The sequence below is a fragment of the Dermacentor albipictus genome, chromosome 4 (genome assembly GCF_038994185.2).
Source record: "Dermacentor albipictus isolate Rhodes 1998 colony chromosome 4, USDA_Dalb.pri_finalv2, whole genome shotgun sequence".
Lineage (NCBI taxonomy): Eukaryota > Metazoa > Arthropoda > Arachnida > Ixodida > Ixodidae > Dermacentor > Dermacentor albipictus.
In genome coordinates this window covers 139,854,039-139,869,561 of record NC_091824.1, presented here as the reverse complement: position 1 = coordinate 139,869,561, position 15,523 = coordinate 139,854,039, and the positions used below count along the sequence as shown (strand labels likewise).

At 50.3% G+C, this 15,523-nt stretch overlaps 2 protein-coding genes across 3 annotated transcripts in view; one reads left to right on the top strand and one right to left on the bottom strand.

Moving 5' to 3' along the window:
* LOC139059353 (methanethiol oxidase-like) overlaps nt 1-15,523 on the top strand; it is a 423,146-nt gene that overhangs the window by 267,662 nt on the left and 139,961 nt on the right. The window lies entirely within an intron of this gene.
* LOC139059714 (uncharacterized) lies at nt 10,163-14,261 on the bottom strand. The gene is made up of 2 exons (XM_070538149.1): nt 13,853-14,261; nt 10,163-11,904 (listed from the first exon to the last, which is right to left on the bottom strand). Exons 1-2 carry the CDS (start codon nt 14,201-14,203, stop codon nt 10,270-10,272), a joined length of 1,986 nt encoding a protein of 661 aa, XP_070394250.1. The 5' UTR covers nt 14,204-14,261; the 3' UTR covers nt 10,163-10,269.

The following is a 15,523-nucleotide window of genomic DNA, read 5'->3' as shown; positions in this document are numbered from 1 at the left end:
TGGACAGCCCATAGCTGTTCTTCGAGATTGGGGCAGTTTAGGACAGCATCCCAATGTGAAGAAGTGTTGCTTTCATCGCCGGCTAACGCGTGACATCGCCAGAGCATGTGAGGTAAGTTCGCTAAGTCATTGCATAGTGCACATGCATTTGTCGTCTGAATTTCGGGGTACATCTTGTGAAGAAGTAGGGGGTTTGGGTATGCCCCCGTCTGTAGAAGCCTTAGTGTCAAAGCCTGAGGTCTATGGAGTTTGCAATGTGGGAGGGGGCAGATCCTCCGAGCCAAGTAAAAGTGCTTAGTAATTTCGGTGTACGAGGAAGGAGAGTCCCGATTGTCAGTACCCCCGGCGTCACGCTGCCCGGTAGCTACGCGGTCGATGATCCCTCGCGCAGCTCCGTGTGCCGACTCATTGATGTTGGGCGGGGCACCCTCGATATGTCCCATGTGGACTGGAAACCAGATCAATGTGTGTGGCTTGATCTCTTTGCTTTCTAATATCCCTAGGGCCAGCTCGGATCTGGTTCCTTTGACAAACGCCCTAACAGCTGATATCGAGTCACTGTAGATTGATGTCCTCTTGTCGTCACATAAGGCCATCGCTATTGCAGCCTGCTCTGCGCTTTCAGAGGATGTCGTCCGAATCGAGATTGCTTCGTTATTTACCTTTCATGATTTGTGGTAACTACAGCGAAGGCCTGTCCGTCGGCGTAGCGCGCTGCGTCTACGAAACTGTTCGAAGCCCGTTCACGAGCGTTTTCCAGGAGACCACACCGTTCTTCAACCCCCGACAGACCGACGAGTGACCCACGAGTTATTAACGACAGGTCAACAAATACTACAGGACCAACGTCTCGGAAGAACGCAATACGCTCCCCCACACAAAGCTCTCAATAAACTCCAGGCAAGGGACTGGCGCCGCCTGCAAACCAACACATACCCACACTTGTCTCGCCTACACGCGATCTCCCGAGGGATACCACCACAGCAGGTGTGGTATCGCTGTGTGGTGCTACACCAGGGATACGTCTCGGACGTATCCCTGGTGTAGCAACCACACAGCGACACTCACGCACATAACACACGAATGTACCGACCATCCGGACGTCGCAATTTCACCACGAGTCACAACGTGGTCTTCGAGGCGAGACTCTCCGAAGTGGATCTGGGAAGCCAAATGGCGACCCTTGACTAGGCCCGGCGAGTCGCGATCACCAGTGGAGCCCTGTCAGAGGAAACCACCCAGGAATAAACCGCGCAATGGTTTCTGCAATAATGAAGTTCCTCCTCCTCCTCCTCCTCCTCCTCCTCCTCCTCCTCCTCCTCCTCCTCCTCCTCCTCCTCCTCCTCTTCCTCCTCCTCCTCCTCTTCCTCCTCCGCCTCCTCCTCCTCCTCCAGGAGAGCCTTCGCACGCGCCCGACGTCTTCCCACGTTGTGTTCTGCATGGACGTTTCGTGGGATCGACCGACAGTGATGCGGTCCCGCTGCTCTCGAGGGATGCTGCGGAACTTTGTTTTGATTACTCTGGGGGGGGGGGGGACGCCCAGCTCCTGTAAGATGTGTCTTCCAGCTTGTGTGGTAGATAGCCTGACGAACTGGGCCCACTCCTGTGCTTCCGCTATTTCCTCTAGCGTGTTATGCATGCCAAGTTGAAGTAAGCGTTCCGTGGGAGTGTATATGTGGAGGTCGGAAGCTCGCTTGATTGCCTTCCTGATTAATGCATTGAGCTTATCACGCTCCGATCTTTGCCAGTTGTGCATGGCCGCGACGTAAGTGAACTGACACATTACGAACGCATGTACCAATCTCACGAGGTTATCTTCTCCGAGGCCTTTCTTGTAGAATATTTAAGGCACTTGGTGTTGCAGAATTATAAAGTATTGCTCCGTGCTTGATTGTTGTCTCCAGCTGTTTTTATTGTGCTGGCATATAATGTGTAAATTGTATCCCCCCCTATGTGATGTCTTTCGGGGACTTTAGGGTATTAAAAAATATCAAGGCAGGAGCGGAAAAGACTCTTGTATAAGTTCGGAAGGCACTTTCGATTACTACCCCATGTAGCGTGTGACAGCAGCTTTAAAAAGTTCATTGTTTTCAGTCATTTTATTTTCAGATTTTCAATACGGGGAATAAATGTGAGCTTTGAGTTTAAAGTGATTCCCAGGAATTTATGTTGGCTACTCACAGAGAGTTGGTCTCCCTTGATTGTAATACTATGCAGTGGTGCTACCCCTCTCTTGTTTGAGGAGTGTACGCAGGTACCTTTTTGGGTGCTTATTTTGAAGCCGTTCCCATCCGCTCATTTAGATAATTTGCTTATACAAAGCTGTACTTGTTCGCAAATAGCAATATTGCATGATTTGAAACTTACTTGCACATCGTCAACATAAACGAAATAAGACATTGCGCGGGGAACGACTGTATCCGGGCTGTTGATTTTTACAATAAATAGTGTGCAACTAAGTACGCCCCCTTGCTGAACACCAGTTTCTTGGGTGAATTATTTAGATAAAGAGTTACCAAATTCTACGCGAGAAGTGTGGTTAGACATGTTGCTTTCAATTGCGTTTAACATGTTCCCACGGACGCTCATGGCGGAAAGATCGCGGAGGATCCCAAATCGCCATGTCGTGTCATACGCTTTCTCTAGGTCTAGAAATACTGAAAGTAAAAACTGCTTATGAATGAATGCGTCTCTAATGTTTGCCTCAATGCGCACAAGGTGGTCTATTGTCGACCTTGCCTCTCGGAAACCGCACTGAAGGGGGTCTTTTTTGATACCTTTTAGGAAGCTGAATAAGCGTTTTTCCATAATCATTTTTATCATTTTATAAATGAATGAGCATTTTTTCAAAAAATTTGCACAGACAGCTTGCAAGCGCTATTGGCCTGTAGCTGCTGGGGCTTTCCCCTGTTTAAGAACGGGGATGACTATAGCTTCTTTCCAGGATGGTGGAATATACCCCGCTACCCACATGGCAGTTTGTCCAGTGTTTCAGGCTGTAGGTGCCGAATCATTTCGTATATGCATTGTTTGCTATGTTTGCTACGCACGCACAATGAGGCCACTTTAACCCATCACCCATATGTTCCCATGCATTATATCGAACATGAGAGATCTGGAGCACGTGTTTCATTTTATATTGCGATAAAAATTGTATAGACACTGCAAGCGAATTCTTGCCGTCGCTGTCGGCAAAGAAATGTTTCGTCCTTAGATTTATCGGTGTGTATACAACAACCGTAAATAAGCTCTAAAAATGGGGCATTTTACTATAATATCGTATTGCTTTACAGTCGCGCCAAGTATGTACAGCATTATGTAATTCTGTTGTACACTTAAGAGCACAGTCTTGCGTAAAGCCAGCCCAGTCTTGCTATTCCCGTGCAAGACTTCACCGACCTGATGCAGTAAACGTGCAGTACTTCGGTAAGCTAAAACACGGTTAAGCTGCACAGTGCCACTGTGCCTTGCGAGTGCTCTATTCAATACGTGCTGCTACGTGAAGCAGGTGAAAACAAACGAACAAAATTGACAAGTAAATGTGCTGTCAGCCCACATCTATGATATATTAAATTGGTATTCTGTGCTCGCTTGCAGATATCGCATTGCACAGTACTACTAGTTATGCACGAATAAAAATCCGAAAAGCCTAAAACAAATCATTAAACGCTATTCATAAAAAAAATTGAGAACACTGCAGATCTTACGACAGAGGCAGGACGTAAGGAGTAGTGCATGTTTGTACGACCATACTGGAGCCGCCTCTGCATTCCCGACCAACATATAGAGCATCTTATACCGTAGGCAGGAAGGTAAAAAAAATGAAAAAGAAAAGTAAATCCAATATACATATGCATACAACTGTCAAGGGACATCCAGCCTCAACAGCAGAAAGTAGTAGTCAAGAACTTAACCGATCTTCTAATCGCATATTGAACATCTGTGCCAAGATAAGGGGTTACTGGCCCCATCCAAAATAATTTTCCTACTGTTCCCGGGCACTACCATTGCCTACTTTTGTTTCCGGTGGTTATGGTGCCTTTTGCTGGTCGTACCCTTTGTGAAAGCTCACTGTCTAAGCAGGGAATTGATGTCGCCAGTTCAAAAGGCTTCAGAATAAAGAGCTGCAGGCGAGTTCTGTCCATGCGCATGCGCACTTGAGACGTGATAGTGCTCTCGTTTACAAACACGAGATATCTGCACGTAAAGTTTCGTGCACTAAACTGCGCGAAAGAAAACTTCCGACGTGCCCCCGCGGAAGCATGATTTACTCGGAAAAGGAAATTTATGATAAGGTGTGCCACGCAATTAGCTAGGCTAATAAATCTCTAGCCTGTCTACGCACCGAGTCGATCTTGTTCGCTCCAGTTTGCTTTAAGCATATGCAGCGGTTATCGCGAATTAAAAAATCAATTACAAATCATAAAGAAAAAATCTGTGCGCATTGCTGCTGGTTCGATGCAGGTCTTCGCTTTTCACGTAGCCAAAGAGTTTTGGTTGCGTGCGGTATATATGTGGCATCTTTTACATATATATGTATATATATCTATAAAAATTACGCACTTGTAATCGCATACGGTTTCAGTTCCTCTCCAGTGTCATAGGAAATGTGCAGGGAAAGATCAATTATTGCGATGTCATTTGCCTCAAGCAGTGACCTACATTATAACTTCCTCGCCATGGTCTAGCACTTTTTTTCAAGTTTTGTATTTCCACCTGAACCATATGCTCAAGCCGCAAACAATGAACTGGCACCAAAGCGTTCAAATGACGCGAGTATAGGGCACCTGCGAATGTCCATACAGCGCCGTGTCCTGTATTATGGGCTGAGCTTACACGTCGTCACACGGGCAGGATTGAGATCGACCGGTCGTGTATGCAGCCTGCCGCGGCATCTATCGGCAGTGGATGACACTGAAACGCTTTGCAGAAGTCCAGCACATGCCGCATGAAATGTGTGCTCCGGGCCCGCTCCTCGTAAAGCTTGTCGTGGACACTGTTGATACACACGTACTGCCTATAGAACAGCATGTAGAAGAGCTGGCTGGGTGACAGCTTCGAGAAGCCCCACATTTTGACCGGCCGGTGCCATGGCCGGTGCCATCCTGCGCCCGCCACTGCACGCAGTGTCGACCGCAGCGACAGCAGCGGGTGCTGGACATAGGTGGGGTCCTCGTCTTCCACGTGATCGCCGTTGCAGTGAGCTTGTCGCTCGAGCTGTTGAGAAACCGCGTTGCTCCAACCGCGGTGCATGAACGGGGCCTGCCATAGGATACTGGCAATCTGGACGCCCACAAGAGCCGCGATGACATAGGTTTCTTGGAGAGCTTCGAACCTCATATTTGCGTACATGGCGGGCGAGACTGCGATGAGGTCGCCCCGACGGTTCGCTTGCATGTCGTCTACCGTGTGCGACAACCACATCCAGCCGACAACGTGGTCGAAGTCATGTAGGGTGGTCTTTCGCCGGAACGCTCCGATGGCGATGACGTTGGCGAATTGTCTTCCGTCAGGATCGGCAGGAATATCTGGTGCCAGTGGAACGCCTGCGTGGGCAAGAGCAACCGCAGTCGTGAGATCAGGGCGCTTGCTTGCTTGGCGTCTTCAGGACTCGCGAATACGTCGGTGGCGTCCGCGATGACCGCTCCGGAGATGGAGTCGTAGAGGGAGCGGAGTGCGTCGTCCTTTTCCTTGTTGGTGAGCTGCTGCTGGAACACCAGCTCCCACAGCTCGAAGAGACCACCGGTGGAGGAGTCGCAGAAATCGGTCCATAGCGCGGTGCCTCTGCCCGGGACGCTGTCCGACAGGAACTCTCTTTCGAACAGGGCAACCGCGGTTTCGACGATGAGGTGCGTTGATGAATGTGCGTGGATGAATGTGCGTGAAAGCGCGGGGACTCGAGGATGTCGAAAAGCGTCCGGATGGCACTCGCGTCGTTGACCGTGACGGCCATGTTGTCGCTGCAGCGGCATGAGCAGACGTCGTCCACGTGAAGCCGGCACTTATCGAGCGATGCCCTCGGGAAGAGCTGGCCGAGCACGTCGAATCCACCGGTCAGCGGCTCCGTCTCATCGTTTGTTCTGGTTCGCCTGAGACAGCAGCAGTTGGAACTCTACAATATCTCTGCGCGTCAGTTTAACTCCGAAGCGTTCGCCGAGGGTCAGAAGCGAACGCTCGACGGAGGCGCGCGTTTCTTCGTCTTCGGCGTTCCAAAATTCCCCCGCGATTTCATTCCCTCGGTGAAGCTCGTCCATGCAGGCGCACCCATCGGCTTTAAGGTCGAGTATTAGGGTAAAAGCGAGCGACACTCCGAACTTGATCTCTAATATACCGGCGATGTCGACTACTCGAAGCTCGGCTCCGCCGTCCCAGCTAAAGGACAGCGTTGAGGGCTCCCTCAGTGTTCGACGCTCCCTTCGAAAAAAACCTTTAGGCAGCTGATGTAGTAGACACGTAGCACATCGCTTGCCGGCATTTGCAGAATACCTTGTAGGATGCACGACCTGCAAGCGGAGAAAATGCAATCGCTGAGTGGCTGCTGATCGCAAGTGGACTGGTATACACTCTAAGAAAAATCCCAGGGAAAACAGGAGTAACTGGGCAGTTTATTAGTCCTAAAAAGGGTGCTTTCGTCCCTCAAGGGAGTAGCTGCATGAATTTGCTTGTCGTGTGCAAATTTCGGAGAGTAAGTGTTTGGTCCCTGGTCGGAAAGTGTGCAACGGGAGGACGAACGACAACAGTTACTCCCCATGCGCTCCGCTGTTTTCGTCCGTGTCGTGGAGTGTTTCGGCAAAAGCAGCATTGTCTTTAAATTGTGAATAGTTCGAAGTTGGTGCACTGTCTGTTGAACTACATGCAAAGCAGCAATTTGCATCTTCGTGAAAATATTGCGTGAAATTTAAAAGCTGGAATGTGAAGAGCCATGCTCTTTGTGCGCGTGCCCGATGCGAGCGATACACATTAAACGTGCAAGTCATTGATAGAATGGCAGATTTTGCTGGTCGATAGTACCTAAGTTCCTTCCGTTCCGATGAAATTACGAACTTAACTGAAGCGATGTGTAGCTCAAACGGGACACGCTAAGCCACAGAGAAATTGTCCTTCTCTGTTGTCTTGGGTGCCCCGTTTGAGCTCGCTACACGTATACGTCGCGTAGTGCCTCAGTTCAAATCACCCTAGGAATTCTCGGGCCGATTTCTTTTCGCGCTCGCTTATGGTTGCCATTACACTCAGCGTTAGACTCTCCCCGCAGAGCGTACACAAAGGGTGAGTCGCTTTTATACTGCCGCACCTGCGTTTCGATGCTTAACCTGTCTGAATATCCTGTTTCTTCAACGGATCGGCTGTGGTTCAGGACATCCCAAAATAGGATGGCGTCGGTGCAGCTAAAGTTTTCGAGGATTTCATTGGTGCTCCTGATACGCTGCCGAATTCCTTTATTGTCGATAGTACCTTTTCAACACTGGTGTTATCCGTGCAGAAGAACGATAGATCATCTGCATAAGCTAAGACTTTTACATCATTACCCAGTATGTTGAAGCCAAGGATGTAACTCGACTGAATTACGCTTAAGCATAGCGGTTCCAGGTAAAGGGCGAATAGCAGTGGGGACATCGGGCATCCTTAATTAACGGATGAGCAAATAGAAATGGGTTCGGAGAGATGGCCATTAATCACTAAACGAGTAGTACAACATGTGTAGCAAAGCCTAAGGTCTTTAAGCACAACGGAGCCAACATTGGCATGCTCCAGAAGAGAAAATAAGTAGGAGTGACTGACATGATCAAAAGCTTTATTTACTCTCGCCTTTACTCTCGCATTTAGCCGCTCTCGCCTTTACTCTTCGCCATATACTTAGAACCGCTTTGCTTAAGCGTGCTTTGCAACTCGAGCATTAAAGGATACACAGAAGCGTTTCTCATGTGAAGTCGAACGCGCACCGATCCTCTCGAATTTGTACATCTATGTATGGCGTCTTCACTTTTATCGACTGATATTATGTTGACATTAATTCATTTTTGGTGTCATTTGAGTGAAGAAACTTGGAAGAATGCTAGAATAATAATTCGCGAGAATGGAGAGGTTACAGAATCGAATAATTATAGGTATAGTAGCTTGCTTACGGCAGCGCTCAAAATATGTAAGAAAGTAATCTTTAGAGCCATCAGAGTAACACTTAACTTCAGTCAACCAAGAAAATGAGCAGCTATTGAAAGCGATATTGATATGAAAGGGATATTAAAGGGATTAAAAGGTGTTTGAAAGCCCAGAAGGGGCGTTTGTAGACAGAAAGAGAAAGTTCAGACGAACCGACGTACTGTCCATCAATCATATTCTGGCTCAACCACTTCCCTTGCAGCTCCCACGGACACTAGCGCAGGGTACCCTGTAGTAATTGTTTGAAAATGCGGATTGACAGCTGTTTTGCCAAGCCAATCATGGCTATGTTGAAAAGCGGGGGGGGGGGGGGGAGATGACCGACCCTTGAGGCGTCCCTTTGTTTTGAGTAAGGAACTTCTCTGATCGTAGCTCTCCCATGCCAGTCGTTGCTGTTCTGTTTGAAAGGAAGGTTTTGACGTGGCCGTAGACTCTCCTCCCGCAGTTCAGGTCGTTCATGCCCGTGAGGATAGCCTCGTGGCTTACATTGTGAAAAGCCCGCTTGATATCCAATGCCATTATTATATTCTCCCCGCTCCCGGGGACGCTCCCGAGTACTTCTTCTTTGATTTGAAGCAGTGCGTCTTGGGTCGATAATTTTGTTCTGAAGCCGAACATGTTGTGGCGATACAGTTCGTTGTCCTCCATGTACTGTTGTAGTCTCAGCGTCACCACTCGTTCGTGCAGTTTTGCCAGGCACGATGTGAGCGAGATCGGGCTGAGGTTCTCAATTTGCAGTTTCTTGCCCGGGTTAGGGATCACGACTACCTCCGCATGCTCCCACTCCTCGGGGACGGTCTCAGCTTCCCAGTGTTTGTTGAGAAAGTCGGTTAATTCTGCGACTAACTCTTAGCTGAGTTTGCGGGTTAGTGCGTTATTGATTTTGTCTGCACCCGCGGCCGTGTTTCTGGTTGTGTTTCGAATCTCTGCGTAGACCTCTTCTCGCGTGAGAGAACCTGGGTAGTGACCACTACATACTCAAGGCGCCAGTAACTTCTGACAGGCTAAGGCGTCAGCTGGGATCGGCAAAAATTACGGACTGTAGCGCTTTTCGAGAGGCATGCGATAAGAATCTCGCCAAGGACGAGATCTAATCGATAGAAGAGTGGGGAAAGATGCTCAATGAAAAACAGCGCAAGTACACCAGAGAAATCGCGGGAACGACGCAGACGCCCGACGTAGACGCCAGACTGCTCAAGCTGTGGGAAGCTAAACGCGGGCTCACCAAGAAGTGGAAGAAACAAAAATACAACAGGAAGCTAAAGATAAAGATCGCAGAAGTCACAGCGAAAGCAGAGAAGTACGCGGCGCAATTGGCAAGGCAAAATTGGCAGCAATTCAGTGACTCCCTCAACGGAACTTTGAACACAGCGAGGACGTGGCATAACCTCAAGGCTCTCATAGATCCGACCAAGGCAGAAAACAAAACCATTTACCGGCTCACCCACCAGTTCGAGGGACCAGACTCGAACTCCTGGAGAAGGTACGCGTTAAGTGCTTCGGGGACACGAACCCAGCAGCTTACTCAGAGCGCTACCGAGGAAGAGAAAACGTTAACCTGGTCAGCACTTGTAAATAATATTTGCCATTGTTTCGGCATTTACATTGTGCATCAATCTAAACCTTCGTTTTTTTTCTGAAATGTTTCTATGTGCTGACCTATTTACTGTATATGCTATTTATTTTCGGGCCAGTGTTTCTATGGTTTTCTTTTCTTTGTTGATTTCTGATGTAAGCCAATTTTATTGTTATATAATACTTATTGCTTATGTATCTTCTGGTTTCTCGAAATCTGTCACATTGAAGCAAAAGTAATCCTTTGTTGACATGTATTCTGAATAATTGCAATTTTTGTTGCTGTGTGCCGTGTGGTAAAGATTTGTTTAGCAAATATGCTTGTGAATGACATGTCATGCTGCCTTGAACTGTAGGGGCGCAGAGGTTCTGTCAGGCATATTGCCTTTACCTCTGCCCCCTACATGGAGAGAATCCGTGAAACAAACAATAAAGAAGTGAAGTGAATATTCTATTGTGTGTGAAGTCAGTGCGGTAGCCCGCACTAAATGACTAACTGCGCATGTGTATGCTGGACGAAGGCGACAAATGCCGCCATCAGACGGCGACAGGCGCGACCCTCACATCGTGTATGCAATTCGCCACCCGCGGCAGCGTCTGGCATTGAAACGCTGCGCAGAAGTCGGGCAAGCGCCGCATAAAGTTCGTGCTGCGTGACAGCTGCTTGAGCTGCTCGTGCCTGAAGCACACGTATCGCACGTAGAATAGCATGTAGAAGAATTGGCTGGGCGAAATGTACCACAAGCTCCACATTCTGACTACCCTGTGCCACCCGGCGCCCGCCACGGCGCGCACCGTTGAGCGCAGCGACACCACCGGGTAAGGTAACTCGGTGGGATCCTCGCGGCCGACTTGACCCACTATACAGTCCATGTGACCGTTAAGCACTTCCAAAACCGCCTTGCTCCAGCCTGGGTGCTCGAAGATGGCCTGCCAGAGAGTAGAGGCCAGCTGGACACCCACCAGCGCCGCAGTGATGTATGTCTCGCGGTGGGGTTCGGCCCTGATATCTGCGTACAGGATGGGTGATACCACGATGGCGTCCTCCAGGAGTAATGCGTACGCATCCAAGTCCCTTAAGCGAGTCCAACTCAGATCACTGAGACCGCGGGCGTCGGCGTGCAGCAGCGTCTTCCGCTGAAAAGCTCGGACGGCGATGACGTTGGCGCAATAGTCCTCCGTCAGGTTCGGCAGGAAGATCTGGTACCAGTGCGACAGCTGCGCGGGCAAGAGCAACCGCAGTCGTGAGATCAAGGCATGCGCCTCCTTGGCGTCTTCGGGGCTCGCGAATATGTCGGTAGCGTCCGCGATGACTGCCGCGGAGATGGAGTCGTAGAGGGAGCGGAGTGCGTCGTCTCTCTCTTGGTTCGTGAACTGGTGCACTGATACCAGGTCCCACAATTCGAAGAGGTGACTGGTGTCGGTGTCACAGAACTCGGTCCATAGCGCTGTGCCTTTTTCCGCTGTGCTGTCTAACAGGAACCCTGTTTCGAAAAGGGCAGCCGTGGTTCCGGCGATGAGGAAGGCTAGTGATGTCGCATGGAAATATGGTGAGTCGAGTAAGTCGAAGACCGTCCGGATGACACTCGCGTGATTTACCGTGACCATCATGGTGTCGCTGCAGCGGTACGAGCAGACGTCGTTCATGTGAAGCCGCCACTCATCGAGTGATGCTCTCGGGAATAGCTGGCCGAGCACGTCAAACCCGCCATGTAATGGTTCTGTTTTATCGGTCACCAGGCTCGCGTGGTACAGCCGGAGTCGTAAATCCGAGAAGCTTTTGCGCGTCACGTTAACTCCAAGGCGCTGGCTGACGACCGATATTGAGTGGTCGATGAGGGTGCTAGTCGGTTTCCACCGGATGTTCACAAACTGTCCAAAATGAGGCGTTTGGTAGACTATCGCGTTGAAGAGCCCTTTGTTAGTCTTAAGGTTCACTTTTAGGCGGAAAGTGAGTGATATTCCGTACTTGATCTCCAGTATACCGGCGGTGTCGACTACTCGAAAATCGTTTGTGCCACTCCATCTGGAGAACATGTCGGCGACATCGTTGACGGCTTTCTTTGTGGGTGACAGTCCCTTTACGAGAACAAATAAGCAGCTGAGGTAGTAAGCGTGTAGGACGTCGCTTCCAGGCGTTCGTAAGGTTCCCTGCAGTGTCGGATACAAGACCTGCAAGCAGAGCGAATGCTATCGCTGAGTCGCTGCGGAACAATCTTAAGCAAATGCTGGTGGAAGCGTCCGTCATGTGACATCGGCGTTCCACAGTTAGTACGAAATTTGTATAGCGTTATAATTGCAACACAAGCAGAATTCGAAACTGTACCCTGAGGACGCATTTCACTACGAATAACAGTATAAATGCTTTCCAGCATTGTTAAGCAGCCGAAATGAAACAGCAAAAGTACTTTTTGGACAATGATACATGGTGGACTGCCATGCTAAAGAGCCTTCCGTGGAACCTCAAAGTATATTGCACTGCCTTTGCTTCAAGCGACAGCAGTTTGTTATTTCGAAACATTATCGCATTGCTGCTACAAAGTCATAGCGCATCCATCAACACCCTGAGAGCAGCGAAGCGTTAGACACACGTAAAAGGTATCTCAGAGACGTGAATAGGCGTCCTAAATATGCGATGTGAATGTATTTTATAAAGACGTCATACGTTATATTTCTCCGGAAAGCGTCGGTCGTGCACAAAGGCAAGGCACTTTTATTACGTTGCAGTTACTCTGCCGGCCGCCAAGAAGAGCTGGGTAGGTACCGACCAGCTTGTTTATAAGTGCCCCTAGGTCTAACCGATGTGCTTTTTACCTAGTGTGATTTGATCCTATTAGATCATTTGGCATGTGAAAATAAAAATATCGGCACACGCAAGCCTCCGGAGAGCACCTGATATACAATAAAGTGGGCGGCGCAGTACCACAGCCGGATCCAGGGCGTTCCGATGGTTCGGGCTACCGAGCCCGGAGCGTGCCGCGGGGTGTACGCATTGAAGATCGTCGTACACCGTCGGCACGCGGAGGCCTCGACGAATCCCCAACGCACGGACGTGTTTGGATTCTTGCTTTGGTGCCTGAGTCGCTGCCAAAGTATACCAAATAATGCCACGCTGTTTGCATTTACTTGTGCCGATTTTCACGAACTGCGCGCTCAGTTGCAAGAAACTACCCGCGCATGAATAGATAATTTCTGTGAACTGCCGGCCACATTTTCTTGCGATAGAAATTATATGGACACTCCAGGTGCATTTCTGGCATCGCCACCGCCGTGATGTTCGGCATAAAGTCCATGAGCTCTAAAACCGTCGCCCTGCTCCGTATGCTGTATGTCCGAGTGGAAGTCTTCGATGGTGACCCGGCGAACGCGATTCAATCTCGCGTGCGGGAGCAAGAAACGCCGGCCGGAAGCGTCTCGGGCGACTGCTAGGGTGCCTCGATGTCCTCCTCGCCCGCTGTTTCGTACAGAGCGAAGGCAGCCGCGGCGTCTACTACGGAGTTGGGCACGCGAATGGCGGACGCCGTAGGGACGCCTTGCCGGCGCTCGTGTGTCTTGAAAGCAATCTGCGACGTGGACAAAGTGCGCGCCCGCAAGGCCCTCATCTTAAAAACGATCTGCGATGTTTGCAGAGTGCGCGTAGTGCCGGTAGCTTCGTACGCACTGTGCTTTCGACGTTTCGTTCGCGTTGAAGCGAGAGCTGCTCGAAGGTCAATTCGTTTGCTGCTGCCGTGATTCCTCAATCCAGCATTTCGACAGCGAATTTCCGCGCTCATCGAGGGAGATGTGTTCATGTTTAACTGCGCGCGCGTGACAATGCGCTTACTAATTTAGTTAAAACACGTTGACGGGCTAGTTGGTCTGAGTGTGCAAGCGCGACTGAACAAGGACGTAGAAAGCAGCAGACACACAAATACAGCGCTGTGTCTGTTTCTTCCTGCGTCCTCGGTCGGTCACGCTTACACATTCAATCTTTGTTAATTTAGTTAGTAAGCGAATGTCTACAAGCCTAACGGCCAGGAAAACTACTATCCTCGCAATCGGTGCTTCGAAACTGCAACTGTTTTTCTTTCGAGCTACTCTGCCGGCTGACGTTCTCTAATATTATGCAGCGCACGCATACCTCCGCATGGAATAGCTCAGTGTTGGCTTCAGCGAGTCCATCTGGGTGATAGCAGGCGTGGTCCAGGAAGTTGTTGCATGCGTCCACGGTGCGGTTGGCGCCCCGGTACATCTCGACGACGAGTTTCTCGCAGCAGAAGCCCGGCGTCGACGGCAGTGGAGATGGCTCGTCCGTTTCGCGCTGGAGCGCGTGGCGCAGCGCCCACAAGGTTAGGCCTAGCGCGGTGGCCAGGATCGCCGCCCAGCACACGAACTCCGGCGGAACGGGGCCGAATAGCGTCTTGTAGCCGCCGCGCGGGTGTTCAGCGTGGGCCTGCGTCCGCAGCGCTGGTCCAGGGTCGGTGTCGGTCATCCCTCGGCGCCGTCCTTGCGAGAGAATCGCTCGTGGCGCTATTTGCGAGGGCAGCTCGTGGTCGCTTCTTCTTGCGGCTCGGTTGACAGTAAAATGTACGATGTTGTTAATGAGGATGATGATGATTTTCAGGCTTTGCCGCATACCCACAAATAGGGAGTGAACCAAGAGGCGGCGATATATTTATAATAAATATATAAATAAATAAGAGTTCATAAGTAGCTATGGAAGAAAAAGAGGTTAAGTCGTGCAGGGTTGCTCGAAGATGAACGTAATGAAGCTCAGAATCTTCCCGCCCGGTCGCCTCGTACTGTGTTGAATGGCTCGTACTGTGTTGAATGGTTTGGGTATGCCCCCGTTTGTAGAAGCCTTAGTGTCAAAGCCTGAGGTCTATGGAGTTTGCAATGTGGGAGGGGGTAGATCCTCCGAGCCATGTAAAAGTTCTTAGTAATTTCAGTGTACGGGGAAGGAGAGTCCCGATTGTCAGTACCCCCGGCGTCACGCTGCCCGGTAGCTATGCGGTCGACGATCCCTCGCGCAGCTCCGTGTGCCGACTCATTGATGTTGGGCGGGGCACCCTCGATATGTCCCATGTGGACTGGAAACCAGATAAATGTGTGTGGCTTGATCTCTTTGCTTTCTAATATCCCTAGGGCCAGCTCGGATTTGGTTCCTTTGACAAACGCCCCAACAGCTGATATCGAGTCACTGTAGAGTGATGTCCTCTTGTCGTCACATAAGGCCATCGCTATTGCAGCCTGCTCTGCGATTTCAGAGGACGTCATCCGAATCGAGATTGCTTCGCTATTTACCTTTCATGGTTTACGCTAACTACAGCGAAGGCCTGTCCGTCGGCGTAGCGCGCTGCGTCTACGAAACTGTTCGAAGCCCGTTCACGAGCGTTTTCCAGGAGACCACACCGTTCTTCAACCCCCGACAGACCCACGAGCGACCCACGAGTTATTAACGGCAGGTCAACAAATACTACAGGACCAACGTCTCGGAAGAACGCAATACTCTTCCCCACTCAAAGCTACCCAACACATACCCACACTTGTCTCGTCTACACACAATCTCCCCAGACAGTTATACGTCCCGGACGTATCCCTGGTGTAGCAACCACACAGCGACACTCGCGCACATAACACACGAATGTACCGACCGTCCAGGCGTCGTAATTTCACCACGAGTCACAACACACACACTCACTACGTGGTCTTTGAGGCGAGACTCTCCGAACTGGACCTGGGAAGCCAACTGGCGACCCTTGACCAGGCCCGGCGAGCCGCGATCGCCAGTGGAGCCCTGTCAGAGGGAACC

Bases quoted from the DNA above. Each gene is read 5' to 3' on its own strand.
- LOC139059714 (XM_070538149.1), bottom strand. From the start codon at position 14,203: ATGACCGACACCGACCCTGGACCAGCGCTGCGGACGCAGGCCCACGCT. The intron at 11,905-13,852 runs GTATGCGTGCGC...CTCTGCTTGCAG, and splicing joins CTGAGCTATTCCATGCGGAG to GTCTTGTATCCGACACTGCA.